This window comes from Odocoileus virginianus, chromosome 13 (genome assembly GCF_023699985.2).
Source record: "Odocoileus virginianus isolate 20LAN1187 ecotype Illinois chromosome 13, Ovbor_1.2, whole genome shotgun sequence".
Lineage (NCBI taxonomy): Eukaryota > Metazoa > Chordata > Mammalia > Artiodactyla > Cervidae > Odocoileus > Odocoileus virginianus.
In genome coordinates, this window is record NC_069686.1 from 18,622,601 (window position 1) to 18,649,051 (window position 26,451).

Consider the following 26,451-nt stretch of genomic DNA (forward strand, 5'->3'; position numbering starts at 1 on the left):
AGCAGAACTGGCAGATTCACCAAATAAATAGAATGATGAAATGAGTACAATATTCTTAGATGTATTAACAGCTAAACAGGCTATGTATGAGAAAAAAAATCACTTAAAGCTTGCTTGAAATCTTTTAGATTAGTTTAACAGAAACACAAAAAACCAATGGGAACATCAAAGAGAAAAAAACCATGGAAAAGTCAACTTCTGCTACTATATATAATATAAAACACATATACATATATATATATATATCTTAAAAACCATGATGACACAGTTTTGTTTCCAAGTATGCTTTCATATTATAGATCTCATCTTCCATCCTTCAAGTCTGGTTGACAGGATACAGGATCTCCTTCTATATGTTTTATATCCTTCTGTCTCTTCCTCCTAGTTTCACCAGTCAAAATTCCATGCCATCCTTTAACAACCATGCTAAACACCCCCTAATCAACGACCTCCAAATAATTAGAATTAACTTTCCTTCTCTGACTTTCAGTATTTTATATTTGCACCACCCACCTAAAAAACTGCAAAATGCCAGGCTTCTTGCGATGTTATTGTAAAAACCTTTATATAAAGTGAAGTCCTCACCACCTTGTATGGCCAGAGTTTAAAAAAGAAGCCACAATCATCTGAAGTCAACACAAGACCTTTTCTGGAAAACACTGGAGAATTTACTATGCAGATAATAAAAAAGAGGACTGGACATGGCTCCTGGGGTGGTTGGCTAGAAGTTTAATAAGTTACATCTCAAAATTTAAAATTATTGTGATCTGTTTTACTCCTTTTGTCTGTGGTTTCTTCTTCTTCCCCAGGGTCACATACCATTTGGTAAACATAGCAGCTGAACACCCTGCTGGGTTTCTGCTCTATGTGTAGCACCAAGTCTCTGTCAAAGTAGACTTCGTGGCTGTATGTCTGTAATGAAAACACAGGCAAATGGGATTTCCTCTTCACATAACCATGTTCAATACCGTTTCGTTAAGACGTCACAGCACCTTTAGGGATGCTCAAATATATACTTGAAGGCAAGATAGTTGCCAGAAATAGTTTATTTTTCATTATTTGTGGATATGCAGACGACTTAGGGAAAAGCATTACACAAAATATTAAGAATGAAGAGTCCTGGACTTAGGTGTCTGAACACCCAGATTCTATTGCCAACATTGCTACTATTTCACTTGTGACTATTGGCAAGTTGCTAAATCTTTCACATTCTCCACTGATAAAACAATGATTGGATAAAGTAACATCTACTGTTCCTTACAACTTTTATATTCCATATTACTCAAAAGAGCAGACAAATGCTTCCAAGAGTGCTTGAAAACCCCACATGATTAGAAGTCTCTATTAAGTAACTGTGGGGATTCAATACAGAAAACAGAATTTTTATTTTTCAAAACATTACCAAACTTGTAAAATGGGAGAAAATCGGACTGTGGTCAGATAGCATGTCTCAGGAGAAAACATGAAGCTTTATCTTTAAGACCACTGGTAAGCAGGCATCCTCTGCTTCCTAGGGGAGAAAGGCTAAAGAACTCACTTTGTCATGTGTGTGGGAAAGTCTCTTTCACACGGTCATTGGTACAGGTGAACCTGGACTGACATGAACACAGTGACATCTGTTCCAACAAAAGTCACCTAGGAAGAAAACTCTTACAACTTTGTATTCTGTGGACTCTACTCACCACATCCCATGACTCCACGAGTGGAATACTTTTAAGTAAAGTTCCATATTCATTACAGTGGAAATCCAGGTGAGCTTTTCCTTCAGCATCTATTTGAGTAACAGCTACGACAGAAAGCAAATCCAACTCATCTTCATAGTCGACAATTTTGAAAGTCTTAGGGAACAGAAGACAAAGTAAAATAAAAGAGGGGCAAAATCCAGTTTTGATTATTTCTACACTTGGGGCTTAACTATTCTAACATTATAAAACTATGTAGAAAGAAAAATGAATGGGTGGGAGCATAGATAGAAATGTATCTCCAAAGGCTGAGCTGATTTACCACACCCTCACACCTTCTTCCTCTGGGCCATGAACATTAACAAACACATCTAAGTCTAGTAAGTGAAACATAAGGCAAAAGTCACAATCATCAGAATATAACTCAATAATTCTCCGAGAAGAGATTTCCCTAGGAAGTGTGCACATCAACACAACAAAAAAATAAGCTAATAATTGTTTTTTCAAGTTATTTTGGTCTCATGAATACTTCTACAAGCAAAATCTCATGAATAATTTCAGTATGAAACGAGAAGATGATGGGGATGCCCTGGTTCAGACAGCTTGCACAATTCTACTGACTAAGGTTGCACGGAGCTTCCCGACCTCTATCCCAGGGCAAGTTCATGCTAGTTTGGTTTATTATTTCTGGCTAAAGTCATACCTCTTGTTCTGGGTCATCATCCAGAATGCTAAAATTTCTTTTTACCACTCGTCCAGAAGCTGTAACAGTGGGTAGGTTTTCATTCTATCACATGGAGAGAAATAAAAAGCCATGACAAGTACCGTTATATGTAGTTGATGGCAAGACTAAACAAATTTGTTAAAACTAACCAATCCTTCGCCAACATCCATAAGTCTTTCCTCAGTTGAGAAAATTCTGAATCGGGTTCCAGATCCTCCAATTAGTAAAAATACTTTATTATAATAAAATTTCTAAAGAATAAAATACCAAAATAGGCAAAATAAACACAGGGGTTACAGATTTAGTATGTGACTTGCCCTTCTGATTTCTGCCTTAGTATAGTACAGCACATGTTTGAGTAAACTCCAGGAGTTGGTGATAGACAGGGAGGCCTGGCGGGCTGCGATTCATGGGGTCGCAAAGAGTCGGACACAACTGAGCGACTGAACTGAACTGAACTGAACTGATAGTACAGCGAATAAAAGAGTGGATCTGCTTTTTTCTCTGCGTGATTTTCCTCATGTTCTTAATTTGTATGCTAAAGAAAAAGAATCATTTGGAATTAAAGAGTGATATATGATTTTTTAACCCAATTTACCCTAGGTTTGTACAATTAATTAAACCTAGAGGTCAACAACTTATCAAAAAAATTTAAAGAGAAACCCGGAAAGGAAACAGAAATAAGCAAAAGATAGTCAATATAATTGGCTCTTTTCAAATCTCATAGGTACATGGGGCTAAGACTGGCTACCCATATAGACAAAATGAACAGACTTTTACAGGATTGTGTTGTTCTTTTCAGCCACACCGAAAGGCAAACACATTTGCACATTATATTCTCCAATAGACCATGATATAAAAAGGATTTTAAAGTACTGCTGACTTACTTTGTTCTTCTCTCTGTTGGCCAAAATGACAAAATCTTCAGAGATCTGATGCTGGGCACTATTATTTTCTACTTCACTTAGCTTTAAAACTCTGAAAAGGTAAAAAGGATTCTAAGAACCTAAGACATCAACACAGCATCAAAGTGTCAAAGCTGAACTACTGAAAAGAAACTGAACAAATGAAACTTATACTAACAACACTGAGTCAGTTCTCTTCTCCTCATTACTCCAAAATATTAATATCTGATAACTTAAGTGTCCACAACTTTCTTCAAATTTAGATTTTTTAAACAAACAAAAATAAAAAACACTGGACTTGTGGCAACAGGTGCTACTGAAGCAGCTTGCTGAGGCTTACACTAGCTTCCACACTGAAAGTCGTTCTAAAGAACTTCCTCTCTGCATTCTGCAGTAGGTTTTTAATGTTTCAGCTTTAACAGTGGCATTATAGTAGATACTTACATTTTTATTTCTGAAGATAGAATTAGTTATCAAGGAACAACACTAAACGTTAAATATATACAGACTGCATTAGCAACTTAGCCTAAGTTTTCATGACAGAGTAATATTTTAAAACTGCAAATGACTTAATACTTTTTTCGTCTTAGCATTATATTTAAATATTTGGGTTTTCTGAGTGTAAATGGCCTCACAGATCAAGCTTGTTAAGCAAGTGAAAATAAAATAATTTTCGCACCACCCACACAAATCTTTTCACAGCATTAACAAGCATCAAAAGCACGATGTCCTCAAATCTTAGAGTCTCAAGTGTAAGTGAAGACAGAGCAGAGAGGAGCAGCCCCTGTGGCCAAGGAGAGCTGAAGGCCTTTGAGTTTGGCCGGAGACAAAGAAATCAGATGATATTTAAACTTCTTAATTAGTTATCTTAATTAGTGCCAATATTTAAGAGTGCCTATCTTTTAAAACCTGGCAAAAGGACAACGCTCTTTGTGAAACTTATTTTCTTAAGCTCAAACTAATATAAAAGATGGGTGGTAACAAACAGGAAGAGTAAGATTTACTAAAGCTGAACTATACTTTTTATGACATTCTGTAAAAGTTAGTAATCTTTTTTTCATTAAGTTCCTTCATCCTCCTATACAATTGATCCAGAGTAGACTAATTATCATGAGGCATATGAAATAAAGAATGCAGACATGGCCCTTGTTATTCAATAGACACTCATCGAGCGCCTGCTCTGCACTCAGACCTGTGCTCCATGCCAAGGTTACAGGTGTCAGCAAGACAGACTCTTTCCCTGTATTATGGAGTTCATGATTCCAAAGCAAGATGTTTAAACAGATAGTCAAACAAATAATTAGTTTTAATTTCTGTAAGTACTACAGAAGAAGATTACATAGTGGACACGGTGAAAATATGATGGGGGAGCTAATCTAATGAAGGGTACCAGGGAAGGACCCTCTGAAAAAGGGACCTTTAAAGGGCCATAAAAGATGAACAGAAATTCATCAGATAAGGGAAACAGACTCCAAGCAGAGTGAACAGGTCCTCAGCTTTCCGACAAGACAGCATGACTAAAGTAAACTGAGTGGGAGGAATCTTTTAGATTGACTCCGATGTTGGTCTTTTATCTTAAGTGCAACAGGAAACCATAAAAAGGTTAAAGCAGAATTCACATGGTTCTGTGTTTGTTAATGTTTCTAAAAATCCTAGCTGCTAAGAAGAAAACAGACTTAAAGAGTAAAAAGTAGATTCTTGGGAGTCTGGTAAGAAGGCTATTACCATAGTCCAGGCTAGCGATGACAGTGGTCTAGCGCCAAGATGGTGTCAGTGGCCAAGGGCAGAAAGAGGCAGACTTAAGAAATGTTAGCAAAATAAATGTTAGTAGCAAAATAAACGGGATTGATGGGATATATGGGGTGTGTGTGTGTGTGTGTGTGTGTGTGTGTGTGTGTGTGTGTGTGTGAGAGAGAGAGAGAGAGAGAGAGAGAGAGAGAGAGAGAGAGAGAGAGCATACAGGCAAATGCAACTGAGTGTTTAAGTACATGTAAACTGATGAAAAACAAGAAGGTAAGAAAGTGTTAAGAATGAGTCTGGACTTACGACATGAGCTTAGATGAGAGGTTTAGGCAAACATAAAATTTTTTTCAAGTTTTGGTGTATACATGATCTTTGAAGCCAAGGGAATAAACAGAAGAATCAAGCAGAAAGGGAACAAATAAGAGGGGAAAGAGGGTCTAATCCTGATGACATCTAATAATTAAAGTCTGGGTGAGAAGAGGAAGAACATGAAAGGATATTAAGAAAGATCAGAGAGGGAGGAAAATATTCAGGAGTACTGTGGAGTCAGGGAAGCTAAATGAAGAGTGTTTTGATTGTATGAAAGATGTGGGTAAACTAAATAAAATAAGGTTTACTTCAAACAACCTGCTACTTCTTCAGCAGTAAGACTGTCTTTTAGAACAAAGATAAATCATCTCTCATTAATCTTGGAGAAATGAATTAAGACCTGATGTGAAGGAACCAATCCATGATCTCCTTTCCTTCTTATGTCATCCCTTATTCACCAAAGAACTTACCCAAATGTAGTAGTTACAGAGTAACGACAAGGTTGAAAGTATACAGTAACACTTTCTAGATGCCATTCTCTGAATGCCATTCTCTGAAGCACCCTACAAGCAGCTAATTTCCACAGTTGGCTCAGTAGTTAGCTGGCAAAAATAAAGTTGCCAATAAATACTACCAAAAGCTACTTTTAACTTTAAAGTAACTAAGGAAAATACTCACTTGACCTGATTTGGGCCAACATGTATTATTCTGCCAGAAGCATCAGGATGGAAGTAGATCCAATCAGATTCTAAAGAACAACATTCCATTTCTTGGATCCCATTTTTTGCCTGAAGTTGGGACAAAATATTGAAAATAAAAATTAAAGGAAAATAAAATAATTTTCAAAACCAGTATCAGTGATAGGTCAGTAAGTCAAAGGTAAGGGAAGAGAAAATATTAACCAGCTGAACTAGGATGTATATTAGGGATAAATTAGGATACTCAAGCTTGAGAAATCCACAACATTTAAATACAGAAATTTTACAGATGTACCAAGCACCATGTATTATGCCTCACAAATAATAAGTTACCATATCTCAAGCATCTAATTTGTGTCTGGCACTGCATTACATGTTTTCTACTCATTATTTCTTTTGAGCTCAGCAATTCTTGAAGCATATATTGCTATTCTCATCGTATGCATGAGGAAACTGATGCACAAAGAGGAAAAATCATTTGCATAATGTTCTGCACCTACTATTAATAAACAGCAGATTAGCCTTCAAGGTACATGGATTTTCCCCTTATTTAACTGTCATAATTATGTGTTTGCAGTCTCCCACAAGTACATGGGCTTCCCTGGTGGCTCAGAGGTTAAAGCATCTGCCTGCAATGAGGGAGACCCTCATTTGACCCCGAGGTCGGGAAGATACCCTGCAGAAGGAAATGGCAACCCACTCCAGTATTCTTGCCTGGAGAATTCCATGGACGGAGTAGCCTGGTGGGCTACAGTCCATGGGGTCGCAAAGGGTCAGACACAACTGAGCAACTTCGCTTTCACTTTCAGTCTCCTGTAATTTCTTTCTCCCTTTCCTATCCTCAACAAATTGTCAATAAGAACAGTAGACAGCACAAAAATAAACATGCAATGCAACAGGTCAGACAGTCTTCCTGTGTAAGTCAGATATTAAACTAACGCTAAGGAAATGGTCAAATACTACCTAGCACTTAAGGTAAGTAGAGAGATTTATTTCATAGTAGCATATTTAAACATTAAAATAAAGAAAAAGATACTGCCATATGGATCACATATGTAAGAGATGTTTTACGTTACATACAGGAGCACTGGGGACTAATAGCAGCATGGATATATTAACTTCACTGGCTTTATCCAAGTCATTTAATTTCTCCAGTGAAAATGAAATGATACCTTCTTTTTTATTAGATACTCAAAGTTTTTGACATATAAAAGTATTAATTCCACAGCATATACTGATAGGACACTATGTTCAAGGTATGACACTAGGTGTTCATACCTGACATGCACTAAACATAATCTCTGTTATCCAGAAGCTCATATTCAAGAAGGGAGACAGAAACAGAATAAGGCAGTGGAGAAAATAAAGTAGTCAAGCCACACACAGGATATTATCAAGCATCTAAACCAGGTAAGCAGAATTTCAGGAGCTTGAACTCTGCCTTAAAATGAGAAAGTGGCTTGAAAGAAGAGATAACACAATCAAAAGCACAGATGTGTTCGTCCACAGAGCATGCATATTCAAAAACATGAGTAGCAGACAAAATTGAATTGAGAAGCAGGGTGTCCAGTCATGAGACTGGAGAGGCAGGCTAGGGCTACATCACAAGTGCTTTGTATGCCATGCTTTTTTAAAAATTGGAATTTAGCACATTTTATGTATCAAATTAGCACAGGTATTTTAATTTTTCAAGAACCTAATGATTTCTAAGAGAAATGGTTGTATTATTGCATTTTACATATAAGAACGTCAATGAAATTAAACAACTTGGTTGCAACCACTGACTTCCCGAATGGTCCAGTGGTTAAGACTCTGTGCTTCCACTGCAGGGGGTGTGAGTCTGATCTCTGGTTGTGGAACTAAGATCTTGCCTGTGTTACTCAGCGTAGCCAAAAAAAAAGGTAATGTGTCCATTTTGGCATTAGCTCCAAATGCTCCTTCGTGTAACATAAAACTTTTTAATTTTTTAAAAATAAAACACACACACAAACATGCACACATAACCCTGTATCTTTCTTTAGGAGACTATTCTCTTTATTATAATATCTAAACACAACATGTAAAAGAAACATTATCTCTCTCTGTGTTAAATACCAGGCAGCATTGTTATCAGCTTCTGGAGTTACTATTTGCTCGAATGCTAGTTTAAGGCTCAGTTTAATAGAAAGTTACAGGTCATTTTCTGAATTCTTCAGTTCCCCTGCACATATGTTTTTGGATTACCAAGTTTTCTGACTGACAGGTGCAGAAGTAACGCACATATGCATCATTAAGGTAATGTCACTGCAATGAAGCTGTACAGCAAAGTACTGAAAACTCCCCTGGATTCAGCAATTATTTATGAATATACTAAAATACAGATCTGACTAAATGTTGCAATTAGTAATTATACAAAGAGAGTACTAGATAGGCATGCTTGATGTAGATGTTGAAGGCCATTTTATACACACATATAAAAGAATATATTATCGGTTCTTATTTAGGAAGAATATGAACTATGCAGGGTTTGACTGGATAGAAATTTCAATGAAAAAGCAATGTGACAGAGTCCTGGTGGCTGAAAGATGTCCACTGCTGGGAGGCGAATAACCAAACCACAAACTTGTGGTAAACAGTCCCCAGAATCCACTGGAAAAGAGGATGTCACTGGGCTGGGCCAAACAGGAGGTGCCACATGTGACAGGTTAATGAGAAAACAGAAGGGAAGAATGCTTCTGCAAAGAAAAATTCAAAGATACTATACACAGTGTTTTCCTGGTGGCCATGATCTAAAGGGAAATAGATAAATAAACCCAAGACTGTGCAAATCTTTAGGGTGGTGAAAGGTGACCAGTGACTCTAAGCCACTGGTCCTACAGAGGCTGACTGAGAAAGATTCTGGAAGAGAAGGGTATGGAATAAGCTGAGTCTGTCTCACAAAAAGTTAATTTGATGTATCAAGAGGTTTCAGAACTAAAGTAAATCAACAATATAAAACAAGAATATATAAACAAAAATATAAAACCCCCTCCTCTGTGCACTCCCTCTTCGGCACTCATCTCAACCACTGTACTGAATGGCCTGCATTTTACTTAATCCACACATCTGCTTTCTTTTGAGGGTATAAACAACTTGTGAGAAGGGATTGTCTCCAGCCAAGTCAGGCACATATTAGGTCCTCAATAATGTTTACTAAATGATAAATCAATGCCTAAATCATTTCTAAAAAGAAAATACAGAAAATTAATTCAAAGGGAAAAATTTCTGTTGTCTTGCTATATACCCTTTCTTCCTATTCTGCCATATACAACTTTAAAATATCCTTGAAAACTTGGTGTTTCAGTGCTTATATTAGAATACTAGCTAATTCTGCTCTGAAAAACCAAGAGCAACTGTGAAGAAGCAGAACCAACAACACATTCATTCCACCAGTAATTTCAGGGGCAGCCTGAACATATTCCACCAATGATTCCCACTATGGAGCTTCAGAGATGCTTTACATGAGGTCAAGGAGATGGTAAGAAGAAAAACTAATAAATCTTTGGTGCCCTGAGAATTTTAAAATGTTAATAATGTTTTAAATTCTGGGTGGTACACACAGTGTACTGTGTTTGCTATATTCTTTGTGTTCTCCTGTACTTTACACTGTTCACAAATTACTGATACAACTTGAAAAGTAATTCCTGGGAATGTGGACCCATTAGAGAAGCAGAGAATAAAGAATTTCTGATATTAATTTACTACTAAAGCCTGACCACCATGATTTACCAATGAATTGTCCTTTAGGGCACAAATATGGAAAACTCCTTTCTGTTTCTTCTTATTGGGTGTAATGATGTAGTGCCAAGGATGGCCTCCAATCTGAAAAGCATTCTCCAGCGAGGACACCTCAAAGAGCAGTGGCGGTGTATCTGCAGAGATGGGCAAAAGGAATTTATTAGCTTCTTTGTTCTGGTAGCTTTGGAACATTCATTAACTGAATTCAACCTTTCTTTGCATGTATCATCTATTAATTTCTACCAATGAAAAATGACTATGTTCAAGGAAATAAAATACAGTCTGGAAAGAGGCTTACTGATAAGAAAAGGCAAGTAGGAAACAGCTGTTAGGTTATGAGTCAACTTTTTAGACATCCATTTTCAGGATATGTGTGACATGCAGCTGGAGGGTGATAAAAGTGGGCTGAAGATGCCTATGATGACAAAAAAAAAAAAAGACAAGGTATGCCTAATAAAAGCAGTTGCCATTTAATAAGTACCTCGGTTAGATACTATTTCCAACTCTCATAACAATCCAACCAAGTATTAGGTCTAATAATTCCTTCAAATGTGAGGAAGAGATCTTTCATATTCTAGACTAACAGGTTATATTTAACTTTACAAGAGAAGTATTGCTTAAGTTTATGCAGTAGAAGTGATACTAGTCATAATGAAAGTAGCCACTTAGGATGGGTCTTGTTGCAGTGGAAGTCTTATCAAAGGAGAGCCACTACTACTAGTGGTTATTAGACAAGTTAATTTTAAGGTAATTCAAGTGTATCTTGTCAGCCACTGTCTTTTGGAGGCTGACACCGCAAAAGGACCATCTGTTAGTGCTTCCTAGTCCTCTTCTTTGATGATACTTGATTTTATACAGAGTGTAACAGACTTACGTCTGGAGACAGGCATAAACAGAAGGTGCTGCTGCTTCTGAAGACCAGAATTCCTTGGGGACAGCCCTTATGAGGATACTGCTTGGCTTGTTTGGGAAGGTGGCTAATCTGAGTCCTTTGTTTCCCTCTAACTTCAGAGTCTAACCTTTGGTTTGTGAGGCCACCACCGTCTGTAAAAGGACTTGTCTTAGGGAGAGCATTCACTACAGAGTCACATGTTACATATAGAAGTGTGTGCCTGATTAGGCCTCTGCATAAGGGCAACTTACTACTTAAAGCTATACAAAGGAGAAAAACAAACAATGAAACGTGAGTTCACAAACTGAAGTCTTCAGGAGAAAGAACACATAGATACAAACAAATCACATACATTTAAAATGCCCTTGAAGAGAACAGCATTGAAACATGTATATTATCTAGGGTGAAACAGATCACCAGCCCAGGTTGGGTGCATGAGACAAGTGCTCGGGCCTGGTGCACTGGGAAGACCCAGAGGGATCGGGTAGAGAGGGAGGTGGGAGGGGGGACCGGGATGGGGAATACATGTAAATCCATGGCTGATTCATTTCAGTGTATGACAAAAACTACTGTAATGATGTAAAGTAATTAGCCTCCAACTAATAAAAATAAATGGAAAAAAAAAATAAAAAAAAATAAAGTAACCTCAAAAAAAAAAAAAATGCCCTTGAAGAAACCTTTCAAGAAAAGGGTGATATTCTTAATATATAAAGAGGTGTTTTTTAAGCAATAAGAAAACTATTGACACCCCAATAGATAAATGGGCAAAGGACATCAGTCAGTAAATTATGAAAGATATACAAACATCATATGTGATAAGGTGGTAGCTACCAAATAATGGTGGATGAGGAAAAGAAGAATTATGAAGAGAAAAAAGTATAATTAGAGTTTAAATTGCGGGTTAAAAATTTAAGTAGGGAAGTTGTAGAGAATATAAAATAGGAACTCATAATGGGAGAAAAATTAATGCAAAAAAATGTATTTAAGAAGAAATACTTTTCCCAGAAGTTGCTAAAAATGGCCCCAAAGTAGCATCAGGACTTGGCTCACTACAACTCTGGTGTGTCACGTTTAGCCCCAAGATCCCAAATTTTGATCTCTAATTCTATTCTCAATTGAAAGGGCTAGGAGTTTGCAAAGAATGGCCGATTCCACACCTTGTGATGAGGAAATCTCAGTATTATTAATAATTATAGGAATATTCTTGCACTTTTTTATAAGCACAGAAAATTTTAAAAATCTAAATGTCCATAGTAAACTGGTTAAATAAATTTACAGTTTATGCATATGAAAGTGAAAGTCACTCAGTTGTGCCTGACTCTTTGTGATCCCATGGACTATACAGTTTACAGAATTCTCCAGGCCAGAATGCTGGAGTGGGTAGCTTTTCCCTTCTCCAGGGGATCTTCCCAACCTAGGGATAGAACCCAGGTCTCCCGCATTGCAGGCGGATTCTTTACCAGCTGAACCACAAGGGAACGTTATACATATAATGGTACATAAATCAAGTTCTTAAACCTCGAGGAGCTTAATTAGCATGTGCACACATATACAGAGGACTGCTCTTTGGCAAAGACAATACGAGCACTGCATTCAAAAAGTATCAGAAAAAAATATAATGAAAACTAAGTTTTCCTTCTATTTGATTTCCTCAGAAGTGACTATCATTTATCATTTTTCTGTGTGTCCTTCAAAATATTTGAAGCAATCCTGAAAGCATGTGCTCACATCTGTATTTTTAACACATGCATATGAATACTTAACACAAATAGGGCCTTTTATACACATAGTTTTGCACTCCTTTTTTCACTTACTAATATATATTGGAAACTTCTCTATAAAGGGGCAAAAAGAATTCCTTTTTTAATAATTAAGTTTATGACAGCCAAACAATGAAAGAATACCAATGTCACCTATCAATATATATATTGTTTCCAATCTTTTGTAGTTAGAAAAATGCTATATGTTTGTCATTTTGTACACATATGAATATATCTGGGATAAATTTCTAAAAATGGAATTGCTCAAGGAATACATGTATTTAAAATTTTGAAATATATTGACAAATTGTCCTCCACACAGGACTCCAACAATAAACAACAGTGTCTCTTCTATACTTTCACCAATCCTGTTACCTAACTTTTTGATATTTGAGAATCTAAAAAGAAGTATCTCATGGTAGTGTTAACTTGCACTTCTCTTATCAGTGACATTGGGCTTTGTCTTCTCCTAATTAAAAGTCACTTATATTCCTCTTCTTCTGCACAAGATCCTTTGCTCATTTTGTTGTTGTTGCTATGTTGTCATTTTTTCTTATTGCCCTGCAGAACTCATATATAATGAGAGAATTTCCCCTTTATAGTGTATGTTGCGAATATGTCCCCTATTTGTTGTTTGAATTTTGGTTGGTTTGTGTGTGTGCTTTTATTTACTTTTATTTTTGCTTTTACCATGAAGCACTTTGTCTTTATGTAGCCAAAGTTAGCAATCTCTTCTTTAATGACTCTGTGCTTGTGTCAGAAAGGTCTTCTCAACTCTGCGATAAAAGGATTCTCTAAGTTTTCTCACAGAACTTTAAAATCTTTGATCCACCTATTGTTTCTTCAGATGTAAAGACACAGGACTCCAACTTTATTGTTTTCACAAGACCATCTATCAAATAATCCCAATGGAAATTAATATTTGTAATATATTGACATTTAAAAGTGGGTTAGGCTACAGATAGCTATATGCAATGAATCTCAAAAATTATATGGTGAGTGAAAGATGCCAGACAAAAATTATATATCATATGCTTCCATTTAGACAAAACTCCAGAAATCTAGAGTGAAAGAAAGTACATTCACTGGTTGCCGAAGGCTGGGGATGGAAGGGAACTGACTGAAAAGGGTACTGGGGAACACTTTGGAGTGATTAAAGTATTCCAAATCTTAATTGTAGAAGTGGTTTCATGGATATAAATATTTGGCAAAACTCAAATTATACAGTTTAAATGGCTGCATTTAAGTGCATGCAAATTACACTTCAACAGAGTTGATTTTTGAAAAAGCAAGTTATGAAACAGTGTTCACAATATGATTCTTTTTTGGTTTTAGGCATACATACATTATAAGATTACCCAAAAAACACAGAGGTGATAGTAACTAATGCCATTCAGGATGACTGTGAGTGTTTTAAACTTTCTCTATTTTATCATTATTTCCTAATTCTTCTATAATGAAAATGAACTGCTTTGTCTTAAAAAAGTTACTTAAAGTTAAAATGAGTATTATTTGTATAGGTTTTACTGATCCTGAAAAACAAATCTAGAGAAATAAACTGGATTTCGGTCAACATAGTCTGAAAAAATACACAAAGTTTCCAATATAATACGCTAGTCTTCTAAGCTAAATGTCTAACAATCACTGTATTGTTTTACAATGGCACATGATTTCACAGATCATATTTTCAAATGTTATTATTTTAAAGCTGATAAAAGTGAGGCCCATACAGGTTAAGTAATAGCTCACTACCATACCACCAATTAGTAGTGGAATTTCATTCTCATAGGAGCAGACCAAGATTGTGATCCCAAATCCAGTCTTCTCTCTATAAACAGGGACCAAAATCACAGCACAATCAGAAGCTCCATAAGCTTTCTTTCTTTCTTTCACCCTGTTCTTTGTTTTACTTGCTTATTAGCTGCATTTCAAAGAGAACAATGCTACCATTTAGGGAAACTCTCTTCAAAATAATACATATTAGTTATCACTGGAGTCTGTAGTTTTCAAATTCTTAACAGATTCCTGCCTTCTGTATTTGTATCAAATACAGTAGGAAATGGCAATCCACTCTAGTATTCTTGCCTGGGAAATCCCATGGACAAAGGAGCCTGGTGGGCTGCAGTCCATGGGGTCACAAGAGTCCAGACATCACTGAGTGACTGAGCATACACACACACATAGGAAGTATTGCTAAGGCTGAGTTTTTACAAAACTACCTAATTCAGCTCACCCAAGACGCCAAAAATTTGAGTAATTTTTGAAATATTTATTTTGAACTTCTTGGAAAATTGGCTATACTGAACTCTCTCAGTCCTCATACTTTGCTATTTACTAATAAAAAGACCATTTCCTTTCTCACAATTAAGTCTTTCATTTGTTTCTTGATCTGTTGATGATGTAATGTTATATAACAATAGAAAAAAATTGTATTTTGATCCATATTAGAAAAACCTTTGGAGTTTTACCTAAATATGTGATGTTTATTGGTTAGAAGTAAATGTCCACAACATGATAAAAAATAATTTTTAATGAACTAAGAACAAAGATAAACAAATATTAGGATAACAAAATATATTTTCTTTTTAAATTTACTCATGATTTTTACATCTATCTGCATTAAGTAATCCTTGTATTGATGAGATGAACTCTGGTCAGTTATGGTTTTGCTCAATTTTGTAGCAGTTTTCTTTTCAACAAACTGCTGAATTTGATAAGCTAATTAAATGTAGAACACTTTTATTATATTTATAAAATTGTATATAATTTTCTTTTTTGTGCCTTGTTGATCTTTAAGTTGGGTAAATTTCACGGAATTGTAAAATTTGAAGTTCTAAAGGAGCTAAGGTATCATCATTTGCTGCAACTTATTATTCTATAGATAAGGAAATCAAGACCAGAAAGGTAAAGTCACTTGCCAAAGGTTACAGATCTCTGGCCAAGCAAGGTCCAGCATCCCCAGGCCTTTATTTCAGTGAATAACAGATTTCTGTGAACATTTATGCAAAAGCAAGAAATACTCTGCATAGGAGCAAAATGAATTGAATTTAGGAAAAAAACATTTGGATGATTACAATTAATCACTATCAATACGACCACTTAATTTTTAAGGTGAAAAAAGTACTATATTGTAGCCATACCTGTGATTTTAATATTACAAGGAATGCCAAAGGGAGCCTCTCCTACAGTTCCAGAAGTCCCACCCCATCTGCATGCACACCCTAAGTCAAGTTTCTGTTGCATGAACTAAAAACAAAACAAACAAAAATGGTGGCTTTAGCACCTACTTACTTGCTGTCTGTTGAGAGATTAAAAAAATCAAATTCACATGTATATGACAGAGAAAATGTCTTTATTTATTCAAGGGCCTTTCTATTTATCTTCCCACCCCTCTGTTAAAGGTTATTTTGCCTTTCTGCATTGGTACAGTTTTGTAGAGCTGAAATCTACACTAGAGCCTTACGTTAAAAACATGTCATTAAAAAAAAAAAAGTCATACCTCTATACAAATCTCAAATTAATCTGAATATGGCAAATCTGAATTTTCTCTACCTGCTTGGTGATGGCTTGGAAGCTATAAAGTCTGACCAGTCCCGAGCTGTACATCACAATCAGTATTCCATGAGACAAGGTGGCATCTGTGACATTCCCGAAAATCTGAGGGGAAAGGTAGACATCACCTGAGAAAAGACCAGAAGGCCAATCCTCTGAGTTTTCACTGAGGTATGTGTATCTGTTTAATATTCGGTTTACCACTACAACACTGCTGCCTAACATTCCAACTTCATTATAATTTAGGAACTTGCAGCTAAGGTATTATTAGGGATGAGTGGTAACCCCGTAGGGTCTCAAACTGAAGTACTAATGGGCATTTAATATATATCCTTCAAAATGATGCCGTAGCTTTCATTTATTTCAGTTTTGTCAAAATCTTTTAATAACAAACCCCTTTCCTTATGGACGTAGGTGTAAACTGAGCCTATTTAATTCTACCATGCAATATTTGCATGGTTGAATAAATTCTGGGACCTATTCTTTATAAAATATTATTTATAAAGGGATCTTTCTTAGCTAGTGGTGAAAGATTTGGGTCTAAGAAAGTAATTCTAATAAAAAACAGCCAACTCAAGAATTTATCATTACCTTGTTCTTTGAACATTTAATACTATTTGATTTTTTAGCCATATAAAAACCAAACATGTTAAAGACCAAATACATACAGAGACAGTTAACCTAGCTGATCTTGAGTAAGGCTTTGGCTCCTTGCTCCCTCTCTGTCTCTGTTCCGTGCACTGGATCCTGTTACGATGTCCACAGAGCTCTGATAAAGAACTCGATCTGTGTCTCTTTTAATATTTAACAAAAGCCAACCAACATAGACAAATATTCATAGCAAGGAAAGAACAAGTAGAAATTAAGTGAAAATCTGTTTCTGTTTCTACTCACGATAAATCACTTAGTAATCACTTAGTTTACTACCCCAGGAAAGAGATTAAAGTACATTCTGAACCTGGCCCCTGGGTAGTCTTATTATGCATGGTAAGTGAAAGATGTACTTTCATTTCAAATAACCACAATAAAAATCAAATCCCTCAGATGATTATCTTGAACATGTAAGAATAAATAGAAACAATTTATGACTACATTCCTGTTGTAGACTGTAATAAGTATACACAATTAATCCACAAGCACAACGAGAACAATTATATTCACGAGTTGTGTTTTTTGTCATCTCTTAAAAGGATAATTACGGTTTGCTTTGTTTTTGACTAGCCCAGGACTTTCTATTCCCTGATCCTTGTTCCCTACTTTGTAAAGAAGGATTTGTGCAATTCAAATGTATTTTCAAATAATGAATGCTAAAAATAAAGTAGCCACTCTATTTTAAAATTTGGTTTAATCGCTGGAGTCAAATATAAGTTCAACTTCCAGTTTCTCCATTTACTGCCTTTAGGATTTGGGCAGCTGCTTTTAACTTCCTAATTAAAAACTTTACCAAATACCTAATAAACAATTAAACAATAATATTACATCTTAATGTCAAAGAATTAATAATATAATTAAATCAGAAATGCGTTCTTACCTTTTTGTTGATCTCCAGAATCCCTATGAGTGAAAAAGGTAGCACATGGAACACTGCAAGGTACAGCAAAACAGGCTGCTGAATGCCTGCCTAAAAGGAAAGACTAAAATCACAGACAGCTCTCAAGAATATATTAAAACCATTGTTTTCCTAGTGGTTACCAGTGGGTAAAGGGAACGGGCAAGGGATAATACAAGAATTAGGGCATTAAGAGGTACAAACTACTGTGTCTAAAACAAGCTACAAGGATATACTGTACAACACAGGGAATAACCCAGTATTTTATAATAGCTATAGATGGAATATGGGCTCCCCAGGTGGCGCTAGGGGTAAAGAATCTGACTGCTAATGCAGGAGACATAAGAGACATGGGTTCAATTCCTGGGTGGGGAAGATCCCCTGCAAGAGGAAATGGCAACCCACTCCAGTATTCTTGCCAGGAGAATCCCATAGACAGAGGCCCCTGTGGGGCTAAACAGTCTATGGGATCACAAACAGACACAACTGAGTGTATGAGCACATAAATGGAATGTAACCTTGAAAAATCATGAATCATTATATTGTACACCTATAATACTGTACAACTATACTTCGATGAAAATTTTTTATAAAAAATTTTTAATTAAAAAAATAAAAACACTCTGTTTTCATGAATTGAAAACCACCCCCTATCAAATTGAAAAGTTACTTAAACAGGAAAGCTTACATGTTCAAAATACGTCCACTAAACCTTTAGCCCTTCAGAGACTACAAAATACACACACACACACAAATCTATTAAAGCAAGCATACCTGTAACATTTAACAACATAATATATTTTGTAAAAAAACATAATTTATATACTATATAACAAAATGTAGGTATGTACTATGTAATAGATCATGTTATAATATAAATTAATATATTGGATTATAATATAACAATTTAATTTATATCATAAACTGGAATTCTAATCATCAAGAGCCTAATCAAAAGACACAGCATTATCATGGTCATATCACTTAGGATTACACTAACATGGCTAAATGAAATAGAAAAAATATCAACAGTTAAAACTTGAGTGATTTCTCTGCTTGAAGAAGGTAGCTTCTTCACTTTGTAGAATAAGGTTTAGTGGATATTTTTCTGCTATGGAATGGAAAGTAATCTGTTGTACTTCCCCAGAGTGGCTTGAAGAGAATATTTTAAATTTGTGGTAAACAATTTTGATAGCATGCTTCAGAAACCAAAGATTATTAGTTCTCTCATAACAAATTTTCAGACAAATTCCTCTGGAAACAAATTCTTTATTTTACTGAATTTTTAAAGGTGTCTACCTGCCGGGCCAGTGTTGAACCTTTGTTCTGAGCTGACTTGACAGCAATGACTTCCTGAGGAGTGTCCCAGCTCAAGTATCTTTTAAAAGAATAAAGAGAAGTTTACTCATTTGGGTCAGTTTCCTTATACTTCAAATCAAAATATAATAGATATTTTATAAGTGAACAGTTTTTCAGTTATTTAAATTATAAAAGTAATTTATTTTAAAAAATAAAAGAATTCCTTGAAGATCCTCATATATTCCTCATTTATTCCTATTTATATATACAAATAATTTTAATCCTTCTGGAGTCTCAATGAATAAAAATTGTGCTTGATCTGTCAATATTCAAAACTTAGAAAACCAAAACCATTCCTGATGTAAAACAGAAGCTACAAAAAACCTTAAAAATGTTACACTCACATTTTGCATGTTTATATTCATTCCAAAAAATTACATCTAGTTTATAAAACTATGAGTTTATAAGTAACAGTTCTTAGATTATACTAGGCTGGTAATTTAACTGCAACAGACTAGCTTTCAGAAAAATCTACCAAAAAATACATCCCACATAAAAAATACTATTTGTAAAAAGTAAATTGTTTTAAAAAAGGGTATCTGACAACTACTAGAGGTTAGTTACCTATGAGGAATACAAAGATAAATGACAAAGGGTCTCCATCCTTAGATTTTCAAAAGCAGTCATGAGGAGAGATAAATAGATTTATAAACTGAGATCCACATATACAATGGAAAACTTAAAAAAACAAAATCTTGAAATATCCTAGGTCATAAGTCTCAATTTTTCATAATCAAATTTTAAACAATAGAGTCACAGTTAATACCTGAATTTGCAATATGAAGCAAGATATATTTTCTCAAGGACTTTTCCCGTAGTTGCTGATATACGAAGTAGCCAATTATGAGCAGTCAGTGCTATGAGTGAGGATTTATAATCTGATGGATTGGGAAGCATTTCTCCCTTAAAAGAGATAAAACTGAAACTGCTTGATCATGAACAATCTATAGTAATCCATATCCAAAGAAAACAGCTAAACAAATAGTCAAACAAGTAAATTTTAAAAAGAAATGTAAATGCAAAAATAAATGAGGAAAGATTAAAATTGTGAAAAATGATTTTCATTATTAATTTATTAAGTCATCTTATTCACATAGAGTATTTAAACAGTACCTGAAATAATTATTTTTCATTTAGTCACCAAAATTGTGCCTCTTTTGCGACCCCATGGACTGTAGCCTGCCAGGCTCCTCTTTCCATGGGATTTTCCAGGCAAGAATACTGGATAGGTTGCCATTTCCTCTCCAGAAATAATTATTATTTATTAATTGTTAATCATTAAGTATTCAACAAATGTTAGTCAATCATCATCATAATAACAACAGTAATACAAGTAATACTAATGATGCTGCTATGACAACAGTTCTTAAAACAAAGTATAACATTAGATAGCATAAGCAATTAAGAGTCATTTCCTAGAACAGATGTTTCTTCATTCCAAGACTTGTTTTCTTACTGATAGAAGTTCAAATGGGAAAAAAGCAAGTTATCCCACTAGTCACTGTGGCTCTACTCCAACTCCAAATGGAAAGCTAACATTCAGAATCAAAGCAGCCAAAGAAGAACAGAGATGGACCTAGTTTTAAAAATAATCCCTGACTCCAATGAACTACCCCCCAAAAGGGCACATCTGCCACTGAGGAGCCGCCTTAGGGTGGAAGTCTAAGGCAGGAAGAGAAAGAGAAGCCAAGGGTTCTACTTTGATTTGTAGAATAAAAAGTAAGTTCAAAGATGAAAGTTAAGAATAGAGAAGTTAAAACTAATCTAATGTTGCTTAAGCTGAAAAGTGAATAGAAAAGAATGCAGGCACATTTATTTTACTTACATGCCTTAAGATTTGTCTCCTTTTTCAAATGTTAGGGAAAGAAACAAGGTTTTTGTGTGCATTTGTTTCTTGGTTGTGTGTGTGTTTAAACTTATTAGCTACTTAAGTCTTACACTAAAATCATAGGCAATGATGTAAATTTTTTTATTCTTTGATGCCTTGCATAAGTATTAGCTCAAGGAATTTTTAAAGTTTTAAAAAATGTATCACCTATATCTTGCCTATTAAAAAAAAAAATTAGGTAGCAAACCTATAGGTCTGAGCTATTTTCCTAAACTACAAGTTGTATTTCACACACTGTCTCAGAAGAGCAGGGTGCTAGTTTAAATTTAGTTTCATAATCAGTATATTAACAACAATACTATATGCTTTGTTGTTTTTCTCAATGGAAAATCTTAGTTCACTTCAAAGAAGAACAAAACGTTCAAAGAGAAGTGAGATTAGGAATTAGGTTACTAGAAACTTTATTTTTGTAAAGATTGCTCTAAATTTGTGTTGCTTCGCAACACAAATGTCTTTCAAAATTTTTCTCAATTAAGAAATCTGTCATCCTCTTCCCCTCATCAATGAAGTGGATTAGAACATTTTAGATGTTGGGGGCACAATAGTTATTTTTAACTTTCAATAAGGAGTTGGGGAAGAAAATGTAGATTTAAAGCTTCTTATTTTTAAAAAGGAAAATTTCAATGAAAAGACATTAACTGTCCAGGGAAAAACTACAATTTTATGTACAAACAAATCTTTTTTTTTTCCTTTTAAAGAATTTTAATAATAAATGCAAAGCATGGTCTATTAACTTTAAACATTATTTTTGGTCATATATTCTATTTTTCCTAAAAAACAAAACAGCCAGATTGAAAGACTGGATTAACTTGCTGCAGTACTTCTTAAATGTTTCTTACAACACTGATCCCATGGAAAATTAATATTTAGAAATATAACTCAAAATAGGAAGTTCTATGATCAAAAGAGTTGGGAAAATGGTTTGACGATAACCATGCACATTAGTATTATTATAAGTATTAATAGTATTAAAGGCTCTGTGAAGTAATTCTACAAATAAATTTGCTTCCCAACTCCTCTAGCAAGGATAAGATGTTATATCTTATGAAAAAAGTGTTCTGAAAAATACACACAGGGGCAATACAGATCTGATGGAATGAGCTCATCTATTATTTTATTTTTCATTTTTATCTTATTATTTCCTAAGAAGATTAATAGAGGAAACCCATAAGAATCCACTTTCAGAGTCATGAAACATAACTGCTGCCCTAAATATCTTATTGTCTCAATATATTAAGTAGAATAATCTCTTAAACACTGAGAATAACTACAAATTAGCATATATTGCTTATGAAACCTTTAATCAGTGCATAACACTTTCTAGTTTTCAAGATTTAAAAATGGTATTAAAAGTTAAAAGTATATTCATAGCATTAACATATAATTTTTTAAGACAGAAGTTACTTCATGAGGAAAAATAAAAATAAAAAATATGCTCTTTTTTTGCTTCCTTTCAAGGTTTAAGAATCACTATGATACTTAAATGTTTTATTTCTTTATACAATATATTAACAATAAGCAGTTCTAGACTACAAATGCTTTAGAAACATACTACAAAAGCAAATCTTACCACTGGGCATTCCCATAATAAAGCATCTTCTATTTTTTCTGATTTGGAACATTTTGGCATTTCATAAAGTCTTCGTGGCTCTGATGCAACACTGGGGGGAAAAAAAGATTATTCCTCTTCATAAAGAAGATAGCCTTTGCTTGGATTTCAGCGATTTTTTTAATTCAGAGATTTGGAACACCAAAAATACAACTTGCTGCTTTGCTTTCCTCTTCTTAACTAAATGTCAACATTATTTTTTAATCACAAAATTCATAATACACATTCATAGAAAAAATATCAAATATGTAATAAATTATAATAGCACAAAACTTCCAATATTAATATTTTGGTTCAGTTATTAGTATTTTGGCTCATTTCAGTCTACTTTTTCTTTATATACTTATACCCACCTGCAGATCATTTTCCAAAATTAGAGCATATTGAATTGCTTCCTTACCTTTTAACATTTACTACCAATAACTCTGTTGAATTCCACCTTCATAATCTGTTATTCCAACATTGTGAAATGAAAATTAGTTAAAGAGATCCTTTCTTTCAGCTAGTAGTAAAAAACTAGTAGATGAAAAAGATAAAAAAGGAAACTTTCCAAACCAGAAAGAAAAAAGAATTAAAAAAAAAAAGAATAGAACATCTAAGGACTGTGGGATAATTAGAAAATGTGTAATGTACACATAATGAGAATACCAAAAGAAGAAGAAAGAGAACAAAACAAATGTGGGAGGTATCAAACCAATTATATCAATGATCACTTTAAATGTGAATGGTCTAAAATATACCTGTCAGAAGACAAATTGATAGAGTGAATAAAAAACAAGACTTGAATATATGTTATATACAAGTAACCCACTTTAAATATAAAGACACAGATACATTAAAAGCAAAGGGATGGAGAAAGATATACCAAGTAAATACTAACTTAAGAAAAAAAAAAGCAAGCTGGAGTAGCCATATTAATTTCAGACAAAGTAGACTTCCACACTGGAAATTATCAGGGATAAAGAGTAGAATTATATGATGTGAATGCATCTAACAACAGAATGTCAAAATATTGAGACAAAAATGATAGAATACAAGGAGAAACAGACAAATCCACCATTATAGTTAGAGACTTCAAAACAACCTGTCAGTATCTGACAGATCCAACAAGTAGAGTCGGTAAGAATATAGTTGAACTGACCAGTACCGACAATCAGCTGGCTCAAACTGACATCTTCAGACTACTTCAGCAACAATACATTCTTCTCAAGCCCATGTGAAGAGTTCACCATGACAGACTACACTCTGGGTCATAAAATACTAGAATTTAAAAGACTAGAAAAAAATATAAAGTATGGTCTCAGACCACAATGGATTTAGGTTAGATACCAATAACAGATAGCTGCAAAATCTCAAAATATTTAGAGCTTAAATGACACAATTCTAATTGACACAGGGGTCTGGCTTAGTGGTAAAGAATCCACCTGCCAATGAAGGAGGCGCAGGTTTGATCCCTGGGTAGGGAAGATCCCCTGGAGCAGGAAATGGCAACCCACTCCAGTATTCTTGCATAGTCGGGCAGGGCTGAGCAGACAGCACAACTGATGGACTGAGCACGCACAAAGGAAAAAGCAGAAAAATGTCTCCAGAAATTTTACATCGAATATACAATGTTTCAACATTTGTCAGATGCAGGAAAAACAGTGCTTAGAGGGAAATGTATGGCATTTAATATATACTTTAGAAAAGGAGAAATGCTTCTGGGCTGGTGAACACATGAAGATTCAGGAAGAGTGACATGCTCAGAGGGCATAGAATTTCTGTGCTCCTTCCCACATACCTTGCCCTATGCATCTCTTCCATCTGGCTGTTCCTGTGTTATAAAGTTTTATAATAAACTGGTAATCTACTAAGAAGCCAGTCACCAAAAAAAAGACACACACACACACAAATCAAGTATTACATCATTCAATTTTTTCGAAATGTCCACAATGGTTGAACCTATAGAAACAAAGTAGCCTAGCACGCGCATAGGGCTGAGGGTGGTGAAGGTATGGTGGTGACAGCTAAAGGGTAGTGTTTTGGGGTTTTGTGAGGTAATGAAGATGTTCTAAAACTAACTGTAGTGATGGTTGCCTATATGAACCATCAGTTCAGTCCAGTTCAGTTCAGTCGCTCAGTCTTGTCCGATTCTTTGCGACCCCGTGAATCACAGCACACCAGGCCTCCCTGTCCATCACCAACTCCTGGAGTCTACCCAAACCCATGTCCATCGAGTCAGTGATGCCATCCAGCCATCTCATCCTCTGTCATCCCCTTCTCCTCCTGCCCCCAATCCCTCTCAACATCAGAGTCTTTTCCAAACCATCAATGGTTCATCAAATCATTTTCACTGAATATGAATTTCAAGGATGTAAAAACTGAATTGTATGCTTTATATAGGTGAATTATTAAGCTGTTAAAAAAGAAAATAACCGTACTTTTTTTAGAGGAGCAAACTTAAGTACAGCATGTTTGGAATATGCTTTAAAACATTTAGCAACGGTATAAAGGAAAAGGAGATGGGGACAGATAAGCAAATGTGGCAAAATCTTGATCCGTTTAGGGTCTAGATAATGAATGTATGGGGGTTCACTGTACTATTCATATATGTACTATATATATATTACATGAGCAAGTCTGAAATTTTTCTTTTAAAACAAAGGCAAGTACTTTCAAAACAAAATACAGAAATTCTTCTCTAAAACAGCATCTAATTAGTAGGTACTTGGATTTTCTGACATCTGGTATCCCTTAGGAAGAATAAAATACTACACTGTACTCAGCAATCTGTCATTTTGCCTGCATTATAAATTCTCTTTAAATTGGTATTTACACAGATGAAACCTCAGCCTTTAGGTTTAACAAGATGCTAAATTACATGCATTTTATACCCTACCCTTATTTGAACCCATTTTTCCATTCTGTTACACTAAGCACTAACGTAGGCATGTGTTTCTATAAAAATTAAAGATCAACAGTCAAATGAACTACATAAAAATTTTTCACCAAGATACCTGCTGACACAGCACCGATAATTGTTAAAATATATTCTTCCTCTCTCATAGGCTATAGGTGATTTGGAATGAGTTGTCCAAACATTCTTAAATTTAGTACTTTCCTGAAAAACACAAGGAATTTCGGTTTAGGAAATAACTCATAAGTTTCTGTGCACCAACCTTAAATTGGATATTTAAATTTAGTTTTCAAAGTAATTTCAAGTACGTTCTTAAAAAATAGTATGTTCAATTCTTCCTAACTCTGCCCTCACATTTTGGCTTAAGTGGGGCAATTAATTTTTAGAAAAATTGTTTGCAAGATATAAGAAAGTCTAAAAGCATGTGACGGTTCTGCTAACGGCTATTTACTAATCCCCCAGTTTCAAGGCCGCGATCGCCCTGCCCATCACTTGCTATCTTCTTAAAAGGGAACTATAATGCGTAAAAACTGTACCCCAACAGTAAGCCTGACTCTCCCCTGAGCCCCCCACCACCGTCCCCCTCCAGGCCGGCAGGCGGTCACCTGGCACACCAGCGCCCGCAGGATGCCCAGGTTCGTCCTCTGCACCATGCCCGCGTCGCGCGAGAAAAAGCCCAGCGCCCGGCGACTGAGCCGGCCGCACACATTGGGCTTCTGGCTTGGGCCCATGGAGGCGCGGGCCCGGCGCGGGACTGTCAGAGCGGAAGAGGGGCGCGCCCCTTACTCCCGCGCCGGGAAGCGGCCACTATCTCCGAACCTCCTGGCCCCAGCTCCTCGAGGAACCCAGAAAAACTGACACCGGGAGCCGGGGCCGGAAGCGCACAACTGTGGGGCGAGGAAAGACAGAGCCGGGGCTGCCGGAGAGCGGAGATTGGGCAGGAAAAGAAACCCCCTTCCGGGCCGGCCCCGCAAACGCTCTCCAGCTCCGGGTAGCTGCAGACACTGCAACGTACTTAACGCGCGGTCTACCGAAGCCGTTCACTTGCCGGGAAACGTAGTTCCCAGTGTCTGCAGAGGAAGCCTGGCTTGTACCCAGAACTACAATCCCCATCAGGCAAGGGGGCCAG

At 35.5% G+C, this 26,451-nt stretch overlaps 1 protein-coding gene across 2 annotated transcripts; it reads right to left on the reverse strand.

Annotated features, from left to right (window-relative positions):
- Positions 1–114: 114 nt before the first annotated feature.
- DCAF17 (DDB1 and CUL4 associated factor 17) lies at positions 115–26,433 on the reverse strand. Of its 2 annotated transcripts, none has more exons than XM_070476038.1 (14): positions 26,338–26,433; positions 25,423–25,526; positions 22,388–22,478; positions 19,696–19,832; positions 18,870–18,948; positions 17,553–17,642; positions 16,022–16,126; positions 15,610–15,715; positions 9,809–9,951; positions 6,042–6,151; positions 3,294–3,384; positions 2,386–2,469; positions 1,683–1,838; positions 115–912 (listed from the first exon to the last, which is right to left on the reverse strand). In XM_070476038.1, exons 3-14 carry the CDS (start codon positions 22,445–22,447, stop codon positions 745–747), a joined length of 1,329 nt encoding a protein of 442 aa, XP_070332139.1. In that variant the 5' UTR covers positions 22,448–22,478; positions 25,423–25,526; positions 26,338–26,433; the 3' UTR covers positions 115–744. The 2 variants fall into 2 exon arrangements, with proteins under 2 accessions (XP_070332139.1, XP_070332138.1); XM_070476037.1 differs by lacking the exon at positions 26,338–26,433 and adding an exon at positions 25,928–26,331.
- Between the last annotated feature and the right edge of the window lie 18 nt (positions 26,434–26,451).

Coding starts and splice junctions, on each gene's coding strand:
- DCAF17 (XM_070476037.1), bottom strand. CDS start 26,053: ATGGGCCCAAGCCAGAAGCCCAATGTGTGCGGCCGGCTCAGTCGCCGG. Junction 18,949..19,695: donor GCTTCATATTGCAAATTCAG/GTATTAACTGTG, acceptor TTCTTTTAAAAG/ATACTTGAGCTGGGACACTC. Junction 3,385..6,041: donor GTTGGCCCAAATCAGGTCAA/GTGAGTATTTTC, acceptor TTACCTTTTCAG/AGTTTTAAAGCTAAGTGAAG.